Raw genomic sequence first — 15,877 nt, forward strand, 5'->3', positions numbered from 1 at the left:
TCTGACCATACAGGAAGGGAAAAATTTTGGACTTTTTCAAACTGCCTGTTATCCCAAATTCAATAAACTGACTTTGCCATTGTATCGATTGCCACCCTCTTGTGTAATAGTTTACACATACTGATTTTCTTCTATCTAAACTCAATCTTGAACTAGAGAGAGTATGAGGGAAAGAAAAAGATTTATGTGTGTGAGGGTATATATCTAGAAAGTAATGGCTAAAAAAAGAAATTGGGGTGGGGATAAAATATTAAGATAAAAATGAGAAAGGGATTTTATTATTTTTGTTGTATATATATGTATTCTTATCAAAATTTATCACTAGATAAATTTATTTTCCCCCTTCTTTTCAAAAAATAAATGTGGACTATCTTGTGGTTTGAGTGCATCTCACCAGTTTCCCCCAGTTCCAAGTCTGGTCACTCTAATATTGCTTATTTCACCAATTTAGAAATCCCAGACTAGAAAGTTGCTCAGTAAGACGTGTAAGTAAAGATCACCAGTATCAGGAGGCGGATCTTGACATGACTTGCTGTCTCTCCTTCTGCTACAGCATGATTCCTTAGATAGCTGATACCACAGAAAAAAGTAGAACTGAGAAATGTATATACATTTTCATCACTATAGGAGCAAAGCCAAACACGACTGAAATGTTTATTTTTTATTAGGTGGCCTTAGATCATAGAAGATATCAAATCAGTTTAGTCATGAAATGCTCGTGATAAAAAGTAAACTTCAAATGTTAATAAAGATACTGAAGATTTTTCTGAGGCTTTCTTTTTAAAAAATGTAATTTTAGGTAACCAGAAAGCTGAGGCAAGGGTAGTTTGGGTTCTTGGAAAGAATCCCCAGCCATCACTGGCTGCCTCTGGGTGCAGAAGTACTTGTGATCACTGTGTGTGGATCCTGTGGAAGGGGCCAGGCTTATGTCAAAGGTCCATGTGCTGACAGCAGCGGCAGCACCTGCAGAAAGCACGGGTCCTACACATTCTGCATCATGTACCTCTTCCTCAAATGCACGGAACCATAAGGACAGTGAGCCACCAGGTGGGGGCTTTCACATATGTAATGATTAGTGAAAGCTTCTTTGACAGTGAGAATTTTTCATTACTTTATTATATTCAATTGAAAGGCTTTGACCATCCATAATCTTCATTGTATGTATACACACATACAATATGTGTGTATATATGTAAAAAATACCCGTTCAACATGCTTTAAAAGGAATAACTGTGTTTTGAAGTCTATGCAACATGAAATATGATTTGATATAAAAACAACAACTAATCAGAAGCATGCGAAACGATATGTTTTAATAAGAGCCTATTGCAGATTCTGGAATGATTGTGGCATGCATGTCCCTGGTCATGTTGGACTTCTCCTTCAGTTTTGACTGGAGTAATGTGTGTTCCACAACACCGATTCTAATGTCCATCTGAATAGTTTCTTGCTTCAGCTTCGTTAAGCTCTGTTTAATCTTCACCAAAGGAGCTGCAGAATGAAAATAACATGGAATAAAAATGTTCATTTGGAGTATCAGTGTATTACAGAATGGTATGACATTTTCCTCACTTTGTCTTAAGCCAAAAATGGGGTTAGAAACACAGCCAACAATTTACTGACATTCACACAGTTTTGCTGTGGCATTTTAAACACCTGAGATTTCTAGGCTGGGAAATGATGCAGCATTTGATGTACTGAGGCTGAACCTCCTTTCTTTTCTAGAGGAAGAGTTGCTAAAGGTGTGTTTAAGAATGTCTTCAATATTTTTTAAGGGGCTAGTATATTTATCTAAAGGAAAAGGGGATACAATGGAAGAAAAAGAGAAGAACTACCTTTAAGACATAGCTAATGGCTCATTCAAACATACTGCAAACCCCCTATACATCACCTTCTGAAAGATCACTCAGTATATTCCACTGGAACTCTAGAAAATCTTTCTAGAGCAACGAAGGGCCTTAGGCAATCACCACTAGGCCATGTCAAAGTAACTAGCTCACAACAGAGGACGATTACTGCAGGATTATTAATTCTTCTCTATTTGACCCTTGCCCAGTCAGGTCTACCAGGAAAGAGGGGAAAAAAAGGTCATCACATCACCACCTTTGTGCTGTTTGGGCATACACTTAGTGCTTTTTTTGTACATAAAATGGAATAATGAAGCTCATTTGATGAAAACGGAACAAAATATTATTTTTTTAAACTGGCATAACAAAGTGCATATTTAACTATCTCCTACTCTATTTCTGAATTAATATAGTTTGAATTTTTTAAAAAATCCTAAATGACAGTAAAAACATTATGACTCTTCTCAGCTCATTTATAAGGAAAACAGTATACTGATTATCAGACCTCATTTTTGCACCATGTACCTCCCCTTCAAACAAATTCATTTTAAAAAGCAGACTTCCTATTTATTAATACCTCTTTTAAAAATAGATTTCTTAAAGACATATTCTTCTTTTACTCATTTTCTTCTTAAAATGAGTGTGTACTTACCACCATCAGTCATACTGCTGCCTTTTTCTTCCATTTCTTGTTTTACCTTTTCTAGCTCTTCTGTAACCTTTCATTGAAAACAAAAGTTTTCATGAGCACTGGATTTTAATAAACTTTCAAAATTTTTGTATGATGTATTAAAAAATTAATTCAGATATAATACATACATAAAGGGATACAAAGATATTAGCAGTATTCTGGACATAATTTGAATAATAAAGTGTGCAGATATGCAAAGCTTTTTATCTTCTGAGAGTGCTCCTATTGTTAAACTTCACCAAATTATTTTTTTATTGACTATCTCAGGTTGTAACATGATAGAATAAAAACGATCTAAGTTGTTTTTTTAGGCATCAGGCACTCAAGCTTTGCAGTTATCTCATAGCATCTACCATGCCAGTCTCTAATGATCAGTTATTCATTAAAACAGCACAAACATCCTAAAAAGATTTTAAATTTCTAGAAGTTTACTACGTATCTTTCTTAATATTACAGTTTTATAAGAGAATATGCCACCTTTCCCTCTATAGGACACTAAAAATAAGATTTACACCATATGGCTATATATAAAAATATTCTAACTGCTTTATCCAAACCATGAACTCCAAGAGGCACACTGTGCTGTGATATTGGCTCTAATCTGTACTCTATATCATACTCAAAATTATACTACTATAGCCTCTACAAATTCCAAACTAGCATAAATATAGGTAGAAAATATCATCTTTTAAAAATTGAAAAATTTTGATATGATCTAGAACGAAACCTTAATTATTGTAACTTAGTGGGCTTTATTTTTATCATGCTGGTGAGTAAAAACTTCCTTGGGAATAAAGTGCTCATCCAAGTAAAAGCAAATTAACTTTTTTTCAGGCACCTGAAATGTTACAACTGGGGATAACTACATACTCCAAAAGAACTAAATGGTTCCCTGGACTCCCTTCAAGTGTTAATTTACCTAACATAAGTGAGCACTTTACTTCTGTATAATGTTTTATCTGCCTAGAAGCACCACAGGGTTAGAGTCTAAATATTTCTAAAGTTATATTTTTAGTATTTTAAAATAACTATTTACTCCTCAAATAATCTCCATAAAAGAAGCTTAATTCTATTATACAGAAAAGTTTGTGACAATTATACTTGATTGTATCCAAAGATAATCTTGGACTTTAGTCCCATATTGGCTACTGACCTTGTTGTAAGGTTTTTTTTCCTCTCAGCTCGTCAGTGAAAAATGGGAGTATATATTATTAATATACATATATAAATATACATAGGTAAGACCTAATATATAATATATATGTATTACTAATATAATATAATTCATGTAGTATGTTATATGTTAGGTCTTACATCTCCTGCAAGATGATGAAAATAAATACACTATATGTAAATATTCCGTAAGTTTTTAGAAGGGAAAGGGTTACAAGCCACTCCCAATTTGTGGACAGAGAAATACGCAGGATCACACACAAGTTACCAACAACGATCACTAAAAACAAACCTTATATCTTAAAGACTAACATTAAAATTTATTATAAGACATTTAAGTCAATGCTTTACCTACTCTTCTATATATTAACTACAATTATTATGTTTTAAAAAAGATTAAGGAAGATTATAAATGTGCTAATATTATCAGCATGTGTTATGTTACATTTAGTAAAACAACTTCAGGCATTTTGTGGAAACAAGTAGTATATAAATAGGTAATTGATTCACTGATAAGACAATTTAGGGGTTTTCTCCTAAAGGAAAGGATTTAAGAGCCACAGGACGCAATCACTAGAGTAAACAACCCACGGCCATAGCAGATTAAACCATCCATGGCTCTGAACCACGGTACCCCGCTGACAGGTGAGAATCTGGCTGGAGCACACAGTATGTACCTCAGACAGGAGTCTGGTCCTTTGAGTTACTCCGCCGTTTCCCTGCTGGTAACGCTCCCTTGCCTGAGGGAGAAAACATGTTGTTTAATGGCACGTTCAAAACAGAAGCAGATGACTTAAATATGACCTCTTTGTGTTTGTAATTTCTGCATATCATTTTATGACAATGCCCCTCCTTGTTTGTGAATACTATTGTGAAAAGTGACATTTTAAAGGTAGCTATTTTATGTCCCTCATAGGCACCATGTATTTAACAAAAGCACTATACAACGATGAACTACCTTAACCTTCATATAATAATTGTGTAACTCACAGGGGCACGGTTCACAATAAAAACTGTCCTCAGCCATTCCTAAATAGTTTAGACAAAGGCTCATGGTCGATCTAATCTGCATGCTATGCAGAGAAAACATGTTCTAAAAAATCAATCACAATAGAGCATCAGAATCCGTAATTAATAAGGATTAACAAGCAGTATGACAATATGGAATATGTTCTTGGGAATGAACTTAATCAATTATTTAATATCATTGTTTGAGAGATACAGGGTGGCTTTAATCAGAGACTTTTTATAGCATTTTAAAAGTAAAAACATTTGCAAATAGACGTGTATATGTGTGAATAACTAATTAAACAAATAATAAAACAGTGAAGGTTACTTTCTGCTTGGTTTTTGAGAACTTCTGAAAGTATGGAAGTATCTCAGGTTTATTTCCATTTTTTTCTCCTTCTAACCTTGTCTGCTGAAAGAAAAAAATATGCCTTCAACTGACATTTGCAGTTGTTGAGGAAGACATTAGTAGTCTTCCTCAACATCAGGAAAGAGGGGGCATAAATCACAAAGGAAAAGCCTTTAGATCCCTACTGTTGGAACAAAGCACTGCTGCTTTCAAAGGCTGAAGGTTTTATTTTATTTTGGTTGAATTTCTAAAACTTTGAAAAGATTAAAACATTTGCTCATTTAATTAATTAAACTGCTTGTCTTCGAACGTGTCTTGCTTTCATATTACTTATTATGTGGTTGTAAGCCACAATGGCAAGGATGTCTTTTCCCCCTGACACACGTAAATGCACACTATTCCACTTCCTCCTACTCAGACAGTAAATTAACAGCAGACTTAGAAACAAAACCAGGTGTCCTGGCACTCTGTTCCTGTTCTAAGCTATGTTTCTCAGCAATATGACTTCTTTTACTTAAATCAAATGAAGAAATACATTTAAAGACTTCTAGGAGATAATTTCTATCACATGTAAAATGGAGATGACAAGTTGTATTTGCTCCCTAAAGTGGGCAGAGAATCAATGTGCTGCTGTTTGTGAAAAGTATTTCATGATTCTCAAATGAGAGGTCCTGTGTCAGGACTTCCCTGGTGGTCCAGTGATTAAGTTTCTGCCTTCCAGTGCAAGAGGCGCGGGTTCAATCCCTGGTTGGGGAAATCAGATCCCACATGCAGTGGGGTGAGGCCAAAAAGTTTAAAAAAAAAAAAAAGTGCTGTGTCAAGTTTAGGGATTAGGGTCATTAATTGGAATGAACCCTGGATATCATTCCTCAGTTACCTCACTCAGCTGGGCTTGAGCTGCACGATATTCCTGAATCAAGTGCTGAAGCTGATTGTTGAGGTACTTTTCTCGGCTGCCAATCTTCTCCAGAGTCCTGCTAATTTCATTATGAAGTTTGTCCAAAAATCCCTAGAAATTTTATGAAATTTTAGTAGACAGAGAATTCACAAATATATTTTTCTAAAGTAGTTTTAAATGGGTTAAATCTCCCTCAATTCATCTCACAAATTCTCAACCACCAATGAAAAAGAAGATAGTTTGAAATTTGCAGCAACGAAAAAGTCTGTAATGAAAATTATTTTAGTCACGCTTTGCAGAATGTTAAAATAAAAAAGCACCTGGTAGTGTAGGTCAATTTATTTGTCCTTACGCAAATCTAAAATATATGTGAGTGGAATGTGCTTTATATAAAGTTCACAATCAAAGTAGGTAAGGGAATAACACGATTTTCTTATAGCACAATTCAAAGATGACTGGAATATTCCAGTTGGAAGTAGATCATTAAACTTATAGCTCTAGTCTGGGACCCAAAACTTCTTACTCCAGCTTTGCTTCTTTGTGGTATATTCTCCAAAAGTCCCTATTTCTGGCAGGGCAGCAAGCCTGGGAAGCTGTAGGTTCTGGCGTTGCTGGCCTGGTGCTGTTATCCCCTGAGATTCAGAGAGGAAAGAATGATGAAATGATTCTAATACGCCTACCTAGATAGCTAGAGTATGTAATATACTAGGTATATATCATATTGCTTTTATATAGCTACCTTTCTTTAGTTGGTCTAAGTGTTAGGGCTGTTGAAACATGAGATGGTACATTCAATCAGGAAACTCCTCAAGGGCAGGGATTGGGTCTTTCTTCCTTTCATGTTCTCCCTGAATAGGTATTACACAGATGAGTAAATGCACTCCTGTACTCATCTGAAGTAATTCACATACCTTGGTCTCCTTTAGAGCAGATTCAATTCCACTTTTGTGTTGGTGCATTTGGTCAACGTGGATTCTCCAATCCTACAGGCATGAGAGCGTATAGGAACAAGTAAAAAATATTACATTTCCTTCTTTCCACTACTTTTTTGAAGTTGTATCCTTTATTTTAATTACTTTGGTTGCTGCCCTATTTCAGGTGGGAGAGTCCTATATATAGCTTGCAATCAGATTGTAAAGAAATGTGTGTAGAGCACTTTAGGATAAAAGGTTCTAAATAAATCTATATTTTATGTGTTCACAGAGTGAGGTCTCACAATTTGAATGTAAATTATCCCTGCACTGCTGGTGGTTAATAGTTATGACTACCCATCAAAATGAAAAAAATTCTAGTTGCTAGAAAAGAAATACCTGTTTAAACGGTAACAATTATGTTTGCCAGAAGCAACTCTGGAATCAAGTAACATGTATCAAATATTAGCTTGCCCCTTGAAATTGAAGTGGGACGCTTCTTCAGACTTTGGAATCTCTTTCTTAAGAAAGGAAGTCTGTAATGGTAGAGTTCATATATTTGAGATGTACTGTACTACCGCTAGACTGCTCTGAATCTGTGTGCATATGTGAACTCTCTAATCCAACATTTTAATTTCCTACAAGAGCTCCTCAAAATGTTTTGGTTTACATTACTAAAGGTAACAATTTTAAGACTTGAGAAATACTCATCAGAAGAGAAAAAATGTTAAGGTGAGTTGGAGTAAGTGATGGAGCTAGGATATCCCTCAATCACACATATCTGCTTGCATGCCCTGACGCTCCACTTTGCTATCTACACTATTTTGTGAAGGAAAAACTATTTTGTGAATAATCCCATTCTACTGACTTCTTAACTTTGAAACGTGGGCCAGTGACCATAGGGTAAAAAAAATCCTTGGGTACTTCACACATACCAATTATAAAATTACATTACAGCTGCAAAGAACCTCAAAGAATATCTAGCCTGATCTTCATCATTGCAGAGATAGGCAAACAGAGGCCCAGCGACAGAAAGGGGCACACCCAAGGCCACAGAGGTGGTGGTGCACCTGGATCAGAAGACAAATGCACTAATTCCCATGCAGTACCTCTTGGCAGTTCAGAGTTAATAAAAGGAGGAATTGGCCGCTTGACGCCAGTGAAAGTGCTAGAGCACTCAACGGTACTAATTATTAGAGAAATGCAAATGAAAACTACAATGAGGTATCACCTCACATTGGTCAGAATGGTCATCATCAAAAAATCTACAAATAATAAATACTGAGAGGGTGTGGAGAAAAAGGAACCCTCCTACACTGCTGGTGGGAATGTAAATTGGTATAGCCACTGTGGAGAATAGTATGGAGGTTCCTTAAAAAACAAAAATTTGAGCTACCATGATTTACACTTTTGATTCAGATACTTATTAATATTTTTCTTTAAAAAGTGATTTGTATGTGGATATTTTTGACATATCACTGTAATTATTTACTCATTATTTATTCAATATCCATTGCAATCTAATAATACTTACATAGTCATTATCCTCCTGAATATGTATATTTTAATTTATCCTATGTTATTCTTGGTTAGTTTTGTAATGAATATATATTTTATTAATTTGTTAAAAATTAGAATTAGCTTTATTTTATCCATATGCTCTTATTATTTTGCTATTTTATTTATTTACCTCTGATTTCACTTATATCAATTTCTTCCTTCTCTGAATTGATCTATTTATTTTACATCATTTTATAAATGAGTATTAAATTCATTTTAAGATATGTAAAAAATAAATAAATAAATAAAAAGAAAGTGCTAGAGCAGAGAACAAACAGCACTTTCCTTTGTCCTTAAGCATTTTTCTGTCTCATGAGCGGAAAAGTATCTCAGAACACAGAGCGTGGAAAGGACCTTGAAGATCATCTACTCATCCGTCTAACAGTCGTCTAGAGCAAGGCGTTCATTTTACAGTTGAGGGCACTGCTCACCACCTGTGACCACGGCTAGACAGATGCGGCCAGGAAACAGGCCCTCCAGCTCAGCCAGTCAATACTGCAACAGGAAGGAGAAGCAACTGGCTGGCCTCCTGCAACTAGACCTAATATGGTTAAGCTTCAAAATGGAAACCTGCTTAAGCCCAAGCAAGCATCTTTATGAAAGACAATGAACCTAGCAAGTATCATTATATTAATTTTTTAAAGAAGTACTCATCCTGCCTGATTCCAAAAAGAATTTTAGAAGCTTAATAAACACTAAACTCAAGTATTCCTATCGGTCTCTGTCTCCGTCAATAGATATATATGTATATGTGTGTATATATACATATATAAATGTATAAACATACACGTATATATATCTATGCATACATTATATATATATAGTTTTAAAATTTACTGTAATTGATGTGTTTAAAATAGTTTGTGTTCTGCTTTTTCTACCCAGCATTATTTTCTATCCAGCAAATGTAAAAAAATGTATTTTTTTCATGTTTTGATATTCAAAGTATTTTGAGAGAAGAAAACATGCCTGACTCATCTAAGAAGTATAACTATGATAACTTACATTGATGTTAAGCTCCACGGAGGAGCTGGCATTTCAGTGGCACCTTGAAGCATGAGTAGCATTTCAACACACTGGAAAGGAGGGGGAGAGTAAGGGTATTTTAGGCTGAGGGAGTAACAAGAACAAAGAAAAACAGGAAAGTGTATAGAGAACAGGCAGCCCAGGCTGGCTAGAAGATAACACAAAAAGTTCTTGGTGTGGAGTGTGGAAGGTGAATTACAAGGAAACAAAGCTGGAGAGGTAGGTTGAATTAGATCAAGGGCTTTAATTAAGGAGTGTGGATTTCATCTTGTAGATAATGGAGAGTTATCAATGACTTTTGGTTCCAGTTTTAAAGACAAGTCTGTGTTTTGAGAAAGTTAACAGAGTGAGGGACTGATTAGAAAGGCAAGAGACTGAAGACAGGTAGCAGACCAGTTAGGAGGTTGTGTCACCGTCCACCTGACAGATTAGCAGGGGATGGAAGGGAAGGGATGGATTCGACGGACACTGCAGACACAGATTAGCAGCACTTGATTACTGACTAAGGGGAAGTGAGGGGTGGCTGAAGTGGAGGTGGGCCAATAGAGAGAAGATGTTTGTAAGGTTTCCAGTCTGAGGAACTGAGAGGATAGTAATATCACAGTGTGACAAGAACAGAGTAGATTTCAGGGAGTCCGAATTATTGAGGAATTTGGTTTTGGACGTTTTAATTTGATAAGCCACTGGAACACTGTGTATTCTTATTGCCTTTTAAAGTGGAAAGCTAGTAATGATTTATAATTATCCATCAGGCAAATCTGAATGTTTGTTTTATTAAAATCTTCTAAGTGGACACATTTCCTGATGTACAGCTATTTTTATATAAGCCTTAAAAGTGTTCTTACCCTTTAACCCAGCAATTTCACCTCTAGAAATTATTTCCAAGGAAATAATTGGGGATACACACAAAGATCAATGTATAAGTTCTGTGTAAAACAGCAGAAGACTCTCTAAATATCTAACAGTAGAGGACAATTTCAACTAATTTTGTAATGTTCATTTCACCCCTAAAAATAATGCGGTATGATACCGTTTTTACAAAGCTCAAAGCAAAACTCAAGGATACACACTATTTGGAGATACACACATATGTGAAAACACACACACACACACACACACACACACACACACACACAAACACGAAGAAGAAGAGGCAGCAGCAGCTAATGACAGTACACAAACCAGGGGACAGTGGTTACCTATAGGTGGGAAGGGGCAGCCGCAGAGCAGCACATAGATAACTTCCAGGATGTTGTAATGGTCTAGTTCTCAAGTTGGGTAGTGGTGTCATAAGTGATCGCTTTATTACTGGATTTTATAATTCTATATGATTGCATATTAAATACATTAATATTGTATATTGAAATGTTAAATTCATGTTCCCAAAAATATTTCATAGTCAGAAAAAATGCATGTTAACAGCATACAGTAATGTGGAAAAACACTGCCAAAGAATATATTCATTAGTTGTCCAATTTAGTAAAAATTAATATTTGTGTATATCTGTATGTGTGTATTAACACAGGGATTTGAATACTGGTGTTTTTAATTTCTTCCTCATCCTAACAACATTTTCCAAATTTCCTATAAGAGAATTTTGTCACTTTTAATCATCAGGGGAAAAAATGTCAAAAACTTTCTGGGTGCCCAAGACGTTTCCAAAAGGGGTTTAATATAGTTATAATAGAGAACATAAATGACTGTACTTGTAACAGTTTAAAGACATGAATACACAGCTTTTAAAGAACTGCAACTGAGATGGTTAAAAACTTTATAAACATTTGTGGTTACAATGGAGAATATAGGTTTTAATGATATGTAAGGGTTTGATCCTCCAAATAAGTAACAGTAAAAGGAACTGTTAAACAATAATAGCTATTCTTAAACAAGAGAGAATCCATTGGGTTACAATGCACTTTTAAACATCTTTCCTTACTTGAGACTCACAAAGGTTTGGAGCACTAAGTAGATATTCTCATCCCTTCTTTTTCACCACTATCCTTCCCTGTAAGAGGGTTATGTGACTTGCTGGCTGGTTGTGGGAGGACTGCACCTCACTGCTCCAGTGATGCTGGCCTTGGCCATGTGCTTCTCTTTGGCCAGGAGAATGATGATGGACACAGCCTATGCCAGGACTGTGCAGAAGCTGTAAGAGGTATCCACCAGCTCTCTTGCCCTTTCTTTCAGCCATGATAATAGGCATGCCCCACAGAGGGGTTTATCCTTTAGGTCTGAGAATATGAAACATGGAGCATAGCTGGAATAGAGCCACAGGTGTGCCACACTTCGGCAGATGTGTATCTCGAGTGAGAATAAATGTATGCTATTCTTATTGTAAACCACTGTGATTTTGGGGTGGTTTGTGATACCAAGAAACTGACTATATATACATAATTTATAGGGACAAAAAAGAATCAGATAGGTTAAATGACCTTTCCAAAGTTTTATGTCTGGGAAGTGGAAAGCACTCCACACCAGTGTTTTTCCCACATATTATATGCTGCTTTTCTTTATGATAAAATGAACTACCAAAGAGTATCTAAGGTAAACCAAGAATTCTTTTTGTTATGTATCAAGTGAGACCACATGGGCCACTGGAGGTTACTAGTCACCCATTCCGAAGTGCTCTACGTATGTCTATTAAGCATCATTTCTGATCTCTGTTGAAGTTGAGCTTTTTGCCTAATCTAGCACATTTCCTCTCTATGGAAATGAGAAGACTAATAATGAAACAGAATATCATTTCTTTAGACTTTCTATTTTTAAAAATCCTTTCATACACAATCTCATGTGTAATTCTCTGTCACCTGTGAGGTAGATGGCAAAGGTATTGTTGAACTATAACTCCCCTCCTGGCTCCAAATTCTTTAGCACCAAATTATATATCTCCCTTTTTTCAGAAACTGGAGAATTGTGATGACATCTCTGCAGATGGTGATTCAGAGTATACCGTAAAATCACAACATATGAGATCTTGTTGCAGAAGTTAAGGTGACTGGAAGACTATACGGATCTCTGGGTTTTCCTTCAACACAACAGCACCTCAACAATTTCCTTTGCGGACACAGAGACATTTTGTTTCTTTGCCTGGATCTCCAGCTCGGTGCTTAAAGTGCCTCTCTGAAACTGCAGGGGAAAGACAGACTGAAACATGAGCTAAGCATGGCAAATGGAACTTCTATCTGTGTATAAGTTACACTAATTTACAACTTGTGAAATGTCAAACTCTCAGTTTTTTTTCACCCAAGTTTGAGCTTCTTTACGTGTGGAGAGGCAGAGTGCCAAAGGACTCTTGATACAGAAAAGCTGAGGGAGGCACCTTCACGTGTACTGGGATGGTTTTCTCCTGGGCTCAGGAAACGTCCATGCCAGAGCACAGCTGGCTCTGGCAGCAGGGGCCCTGCCTCTCCCCCAAGGGCAGGCGCAGGGCCCCAAGGCTCTGACTTGCCTTGAATTGCTGTCCATCACGAAATGCAACTTCTGCCATATACCCCACTTTTCTCCTCTATTCTTACTGTTCCTCCCTCAACTCTGTTATGAATAATTAGTGATGAAATCTTAATTCATTGTTCTGCTTTTGCAGTTTTATTTTGATGAATATAAAAATATTTACAAGGGCTTTTATGGGCTCCCTCCGTTAAAGGTGCCTAACCCATTTTTTCTTACCAGGCCTTTGTTTCAGCTCTGAATTCACTTTCTCTAGGGATTTTCAAGATCACTCTGGGGAGGAGATCCTATGTACCTCCCAGCCATTTTGAGATCTTTCTAAGTCTAATAACAACAACTTCAATGTTAACATTCAGGGATGCTTCATAAGTGTCAGGCACTATGCTCGGCACTGTTCGTACAACATCGCATACAATTCTCTGAAAAACTTTACGAGGGTATTGAGATGCAGCTACTTTAAAGTCGGCTTCCCAAGCTCGCACAGTGGTAGAGCCTAAACCTGCAAAGGCCACTATATCATATCATGTCATTCCCCTAATGAAATGCAGTAAAGCATAACTAGAAATTTTAATGGGGCCATCGCCCCATTAAATTAAAGGAGACTTTAGTTAAAGGAGACTTTAGTTTTATCTTTAATATTTGAATTTTTATAAGAATGTATTTATATATCAACTGTATAATGAAAAAATATATTTAAAACATTTTAGGATAAACATATATAATTAAAAACTTTCTCACAAAGAAATAGCCACACCTACATGGCTTTATCAGTGAATTTTCTCAAACATTTAAGAAAGAAATAACAGCAACCTTATATGAATTCTACCAGAGAACAGGAAAAAAAGGGAGAGCAATTGCCAACTTGTTTTATAAGAACTGCATAGCATTACACTAAAGCCTGACAAAGTCACTTAAAAAACAAGAAAATTAAAGATTAATATCTTTTGTAAATACAGATATAAAAATCCTCAACAAAATACCAGGAAATAGAATCCAGTAATATACAAAAAGATAATATAACATGATTAAGTTGCATTTATTCCAAAAGGCAAGGTTAGTTTAATACACAAAAATCAACCATTATATACAGTATTGTAAGCCATATTCATACTGCTCTACATTAGATCTCCAGAATGTATTCATCTTGCATAATGGAAACTTTGTATCCTTTGATCATCTCTCTCCATTTCCCCTTATCCCCAGCCCCTGGCAACCACCATTCTGCTACATGCTTCTATGAATTTGACTATTTCAGATTCCTCTTATAACAGAGATCATACAATGTTTGTCTTTCTGCGTCTGGTTTATTTCACTTAGCATAATGTCTTCTAGCTTCATCCATGTTGTCACAAAAGTCAGGATTTCCTTTATTTTTAAAGCTGAATATTATTCCATGTCTGTATAATATCACATTGTATGGATATACAATCTTTACTTTATTCATTCATCAATTGATGGACATTGGTGTTGTTTCCACCTTTTGGCTATTATGAGTAATACTGTTATAAACCCACGTATCTGTGGTCAACTGATTTTCAATGAGGAGGCCAAGACCATTCAATGGGAAAAGAATAGTCTTTCCAGCAAATAATCATGAGGCAACTGGATATCCATATTCAGAACAATGAATTTGGACCTGTACTTCACACAAAATATAAAAATTAATGCAAAATGAATCAAAGACCTAAATATAAGAGCTGAAACTAGAAAACTCTTGGGAGGAAAAATGGGTGTAAGTCTTCATGGCTTTGGATTAGACAAGGACTTCTTAATTATGACATCAAAAGCACAAGCAACAAAAGAAAACACAGATAAGTTGAAATTCACTGAAATTAAAAACTTTGGCTCAAAGGGAACCATCAAAAAAGTGAAAAGGTAACCATCAAAAAAGTGAAAAGGTAACCCACAGAAGGGGAAGCAATATTTACAAATCATATAATTGATAATGGGATAGTACCCATTATATATAAACAATTCTTATAATGCAAGATGAAAGACAACCCAATTTAAAAATGAGCAAAAGACTTAAACAGACATTTTTTCCAAGGAAGATACACAAATAGTTAACAAGTACTTGAACAGATACTCAACATCATTAGTCATCAGGGAAGAGTTTTAAAACCACAATGAAATACCACTTTATATCCACTAGCAAGGTGATTTTTTTTGAAAAGGAAAAGGAAATTAACAAGTTTTAACAAAGATGTGGAGAAATTAGAATCCTAAACCCTCTGCTTGTAGGAATGTAAAATGGTATAGCCCCTGTGGAAAACACTTGGTATTTCCTCAAAAAGTTAATAAACTTACCATACAATCCAGCATTTCCACTTGTTGGAATTGCTGCCAAGTACACAAAGACAACTGAAGACATATGTTCATACAAAAACCAGCACCATAAACTTTCACAGCCAGTGACAAACTGTGTCTGCTTTAAGCCTACCTCCTTCTCCCTCCTCAGCTTTTTTCTTGCTTCAATTTTCTTTCTCATTTGGGAGTAAAAGTTCTTTTTGTGGAAGAAACACTTTGCTTTTTTATTGAATATATTTAATATATTTTGTTCTAACAAAAATTCATTTATTTGTGTTTTGGTTTTCCCTTGCTATATTGTAAATGATAACATTTATGGCCTGACATACAAACAATACATGTTATTGCATAAAAGTCAACTGCTTGTTAACAAATATATTGATTGTTTAGCAATAAAATGGAGAGAGTAAAAAAAAAATCAACCATTATAATCCACCATAACAAGAGAGAAAAAAAGAGGAGATAAGTCAAATGGTCATCTCAATAGATGAAGGAAAAAAAAACAATCGCTTGAAAAAATTTAACATCCATTCATAATAATAACTCAGCAAACTAGGAACCAAAGGAAAGTTCCTTAATCTACCTTATGATATTTGTGAAAGTCATAAAGCTAACATCATCCTTAATGGTAAAATTGAAATATTGAAAGCTTTCCCCCTG

General features: G+C 35.5%; 1 protein-coding gene across 2 annotated transcripts in view; it reads right to left on the reverse strand.

The window, feature by feature from the left end:
* Positions 1 to 1,294: 1,294 nt before the first annotated feature.
* Positions 1,295 to 15,877, reverse strand: part of IFT57 (intraflagellar transport 57) — a 58,637-nt gene continuing 44,054 nt past the window's right edge. Inside the window, exons 7-11 of one of the 2 annotated variants that reach the window (XM_082394738.1) lie at positions 6,878 to 6,949; positions 5,946 to 6,077; positions 4,389 to 4,451; positions 2,500 to 2,566; positions 1,295 to 1,491 (exon numbers count right to left, since the gene is read on the reverse strand). In XM_082394738.1, the coding sequence (XP_082250864.1) occupies positions 1,313 to 1,491; positions 2,500 to 2,566; positions 4,389 to 4,451; positions 5,946 to 6,077; positions 6,878 to 6,949 (513 nt within the window). In that variant the 3' untranslated portion in view covers positions 1,295 to 1,312. The remainder of the gene's footprint in view (positions 1,492 to 2,499; positions 2,567 to 4,388; positions 4,452 to 5,945; positions 6,078 to 6,877; positions 6,950 to 15,877) is intronic. The other variant, XM_082394739.1, reaches the window with a different exon arrangement.

This window comes from Balaenoptera borealis, assembly GCF_965194805.1.
Source record: "Balaenoptera borealis genome assembly, chromosome: 5".
NCBI classification, from domain to species: domain Eukaryota; kingdom Metazoa; phylum Chordata; class Mammalia; order Artiodactyla; family Balaenopteridae; genus Balaenoptera; species Balaenoptera borealis.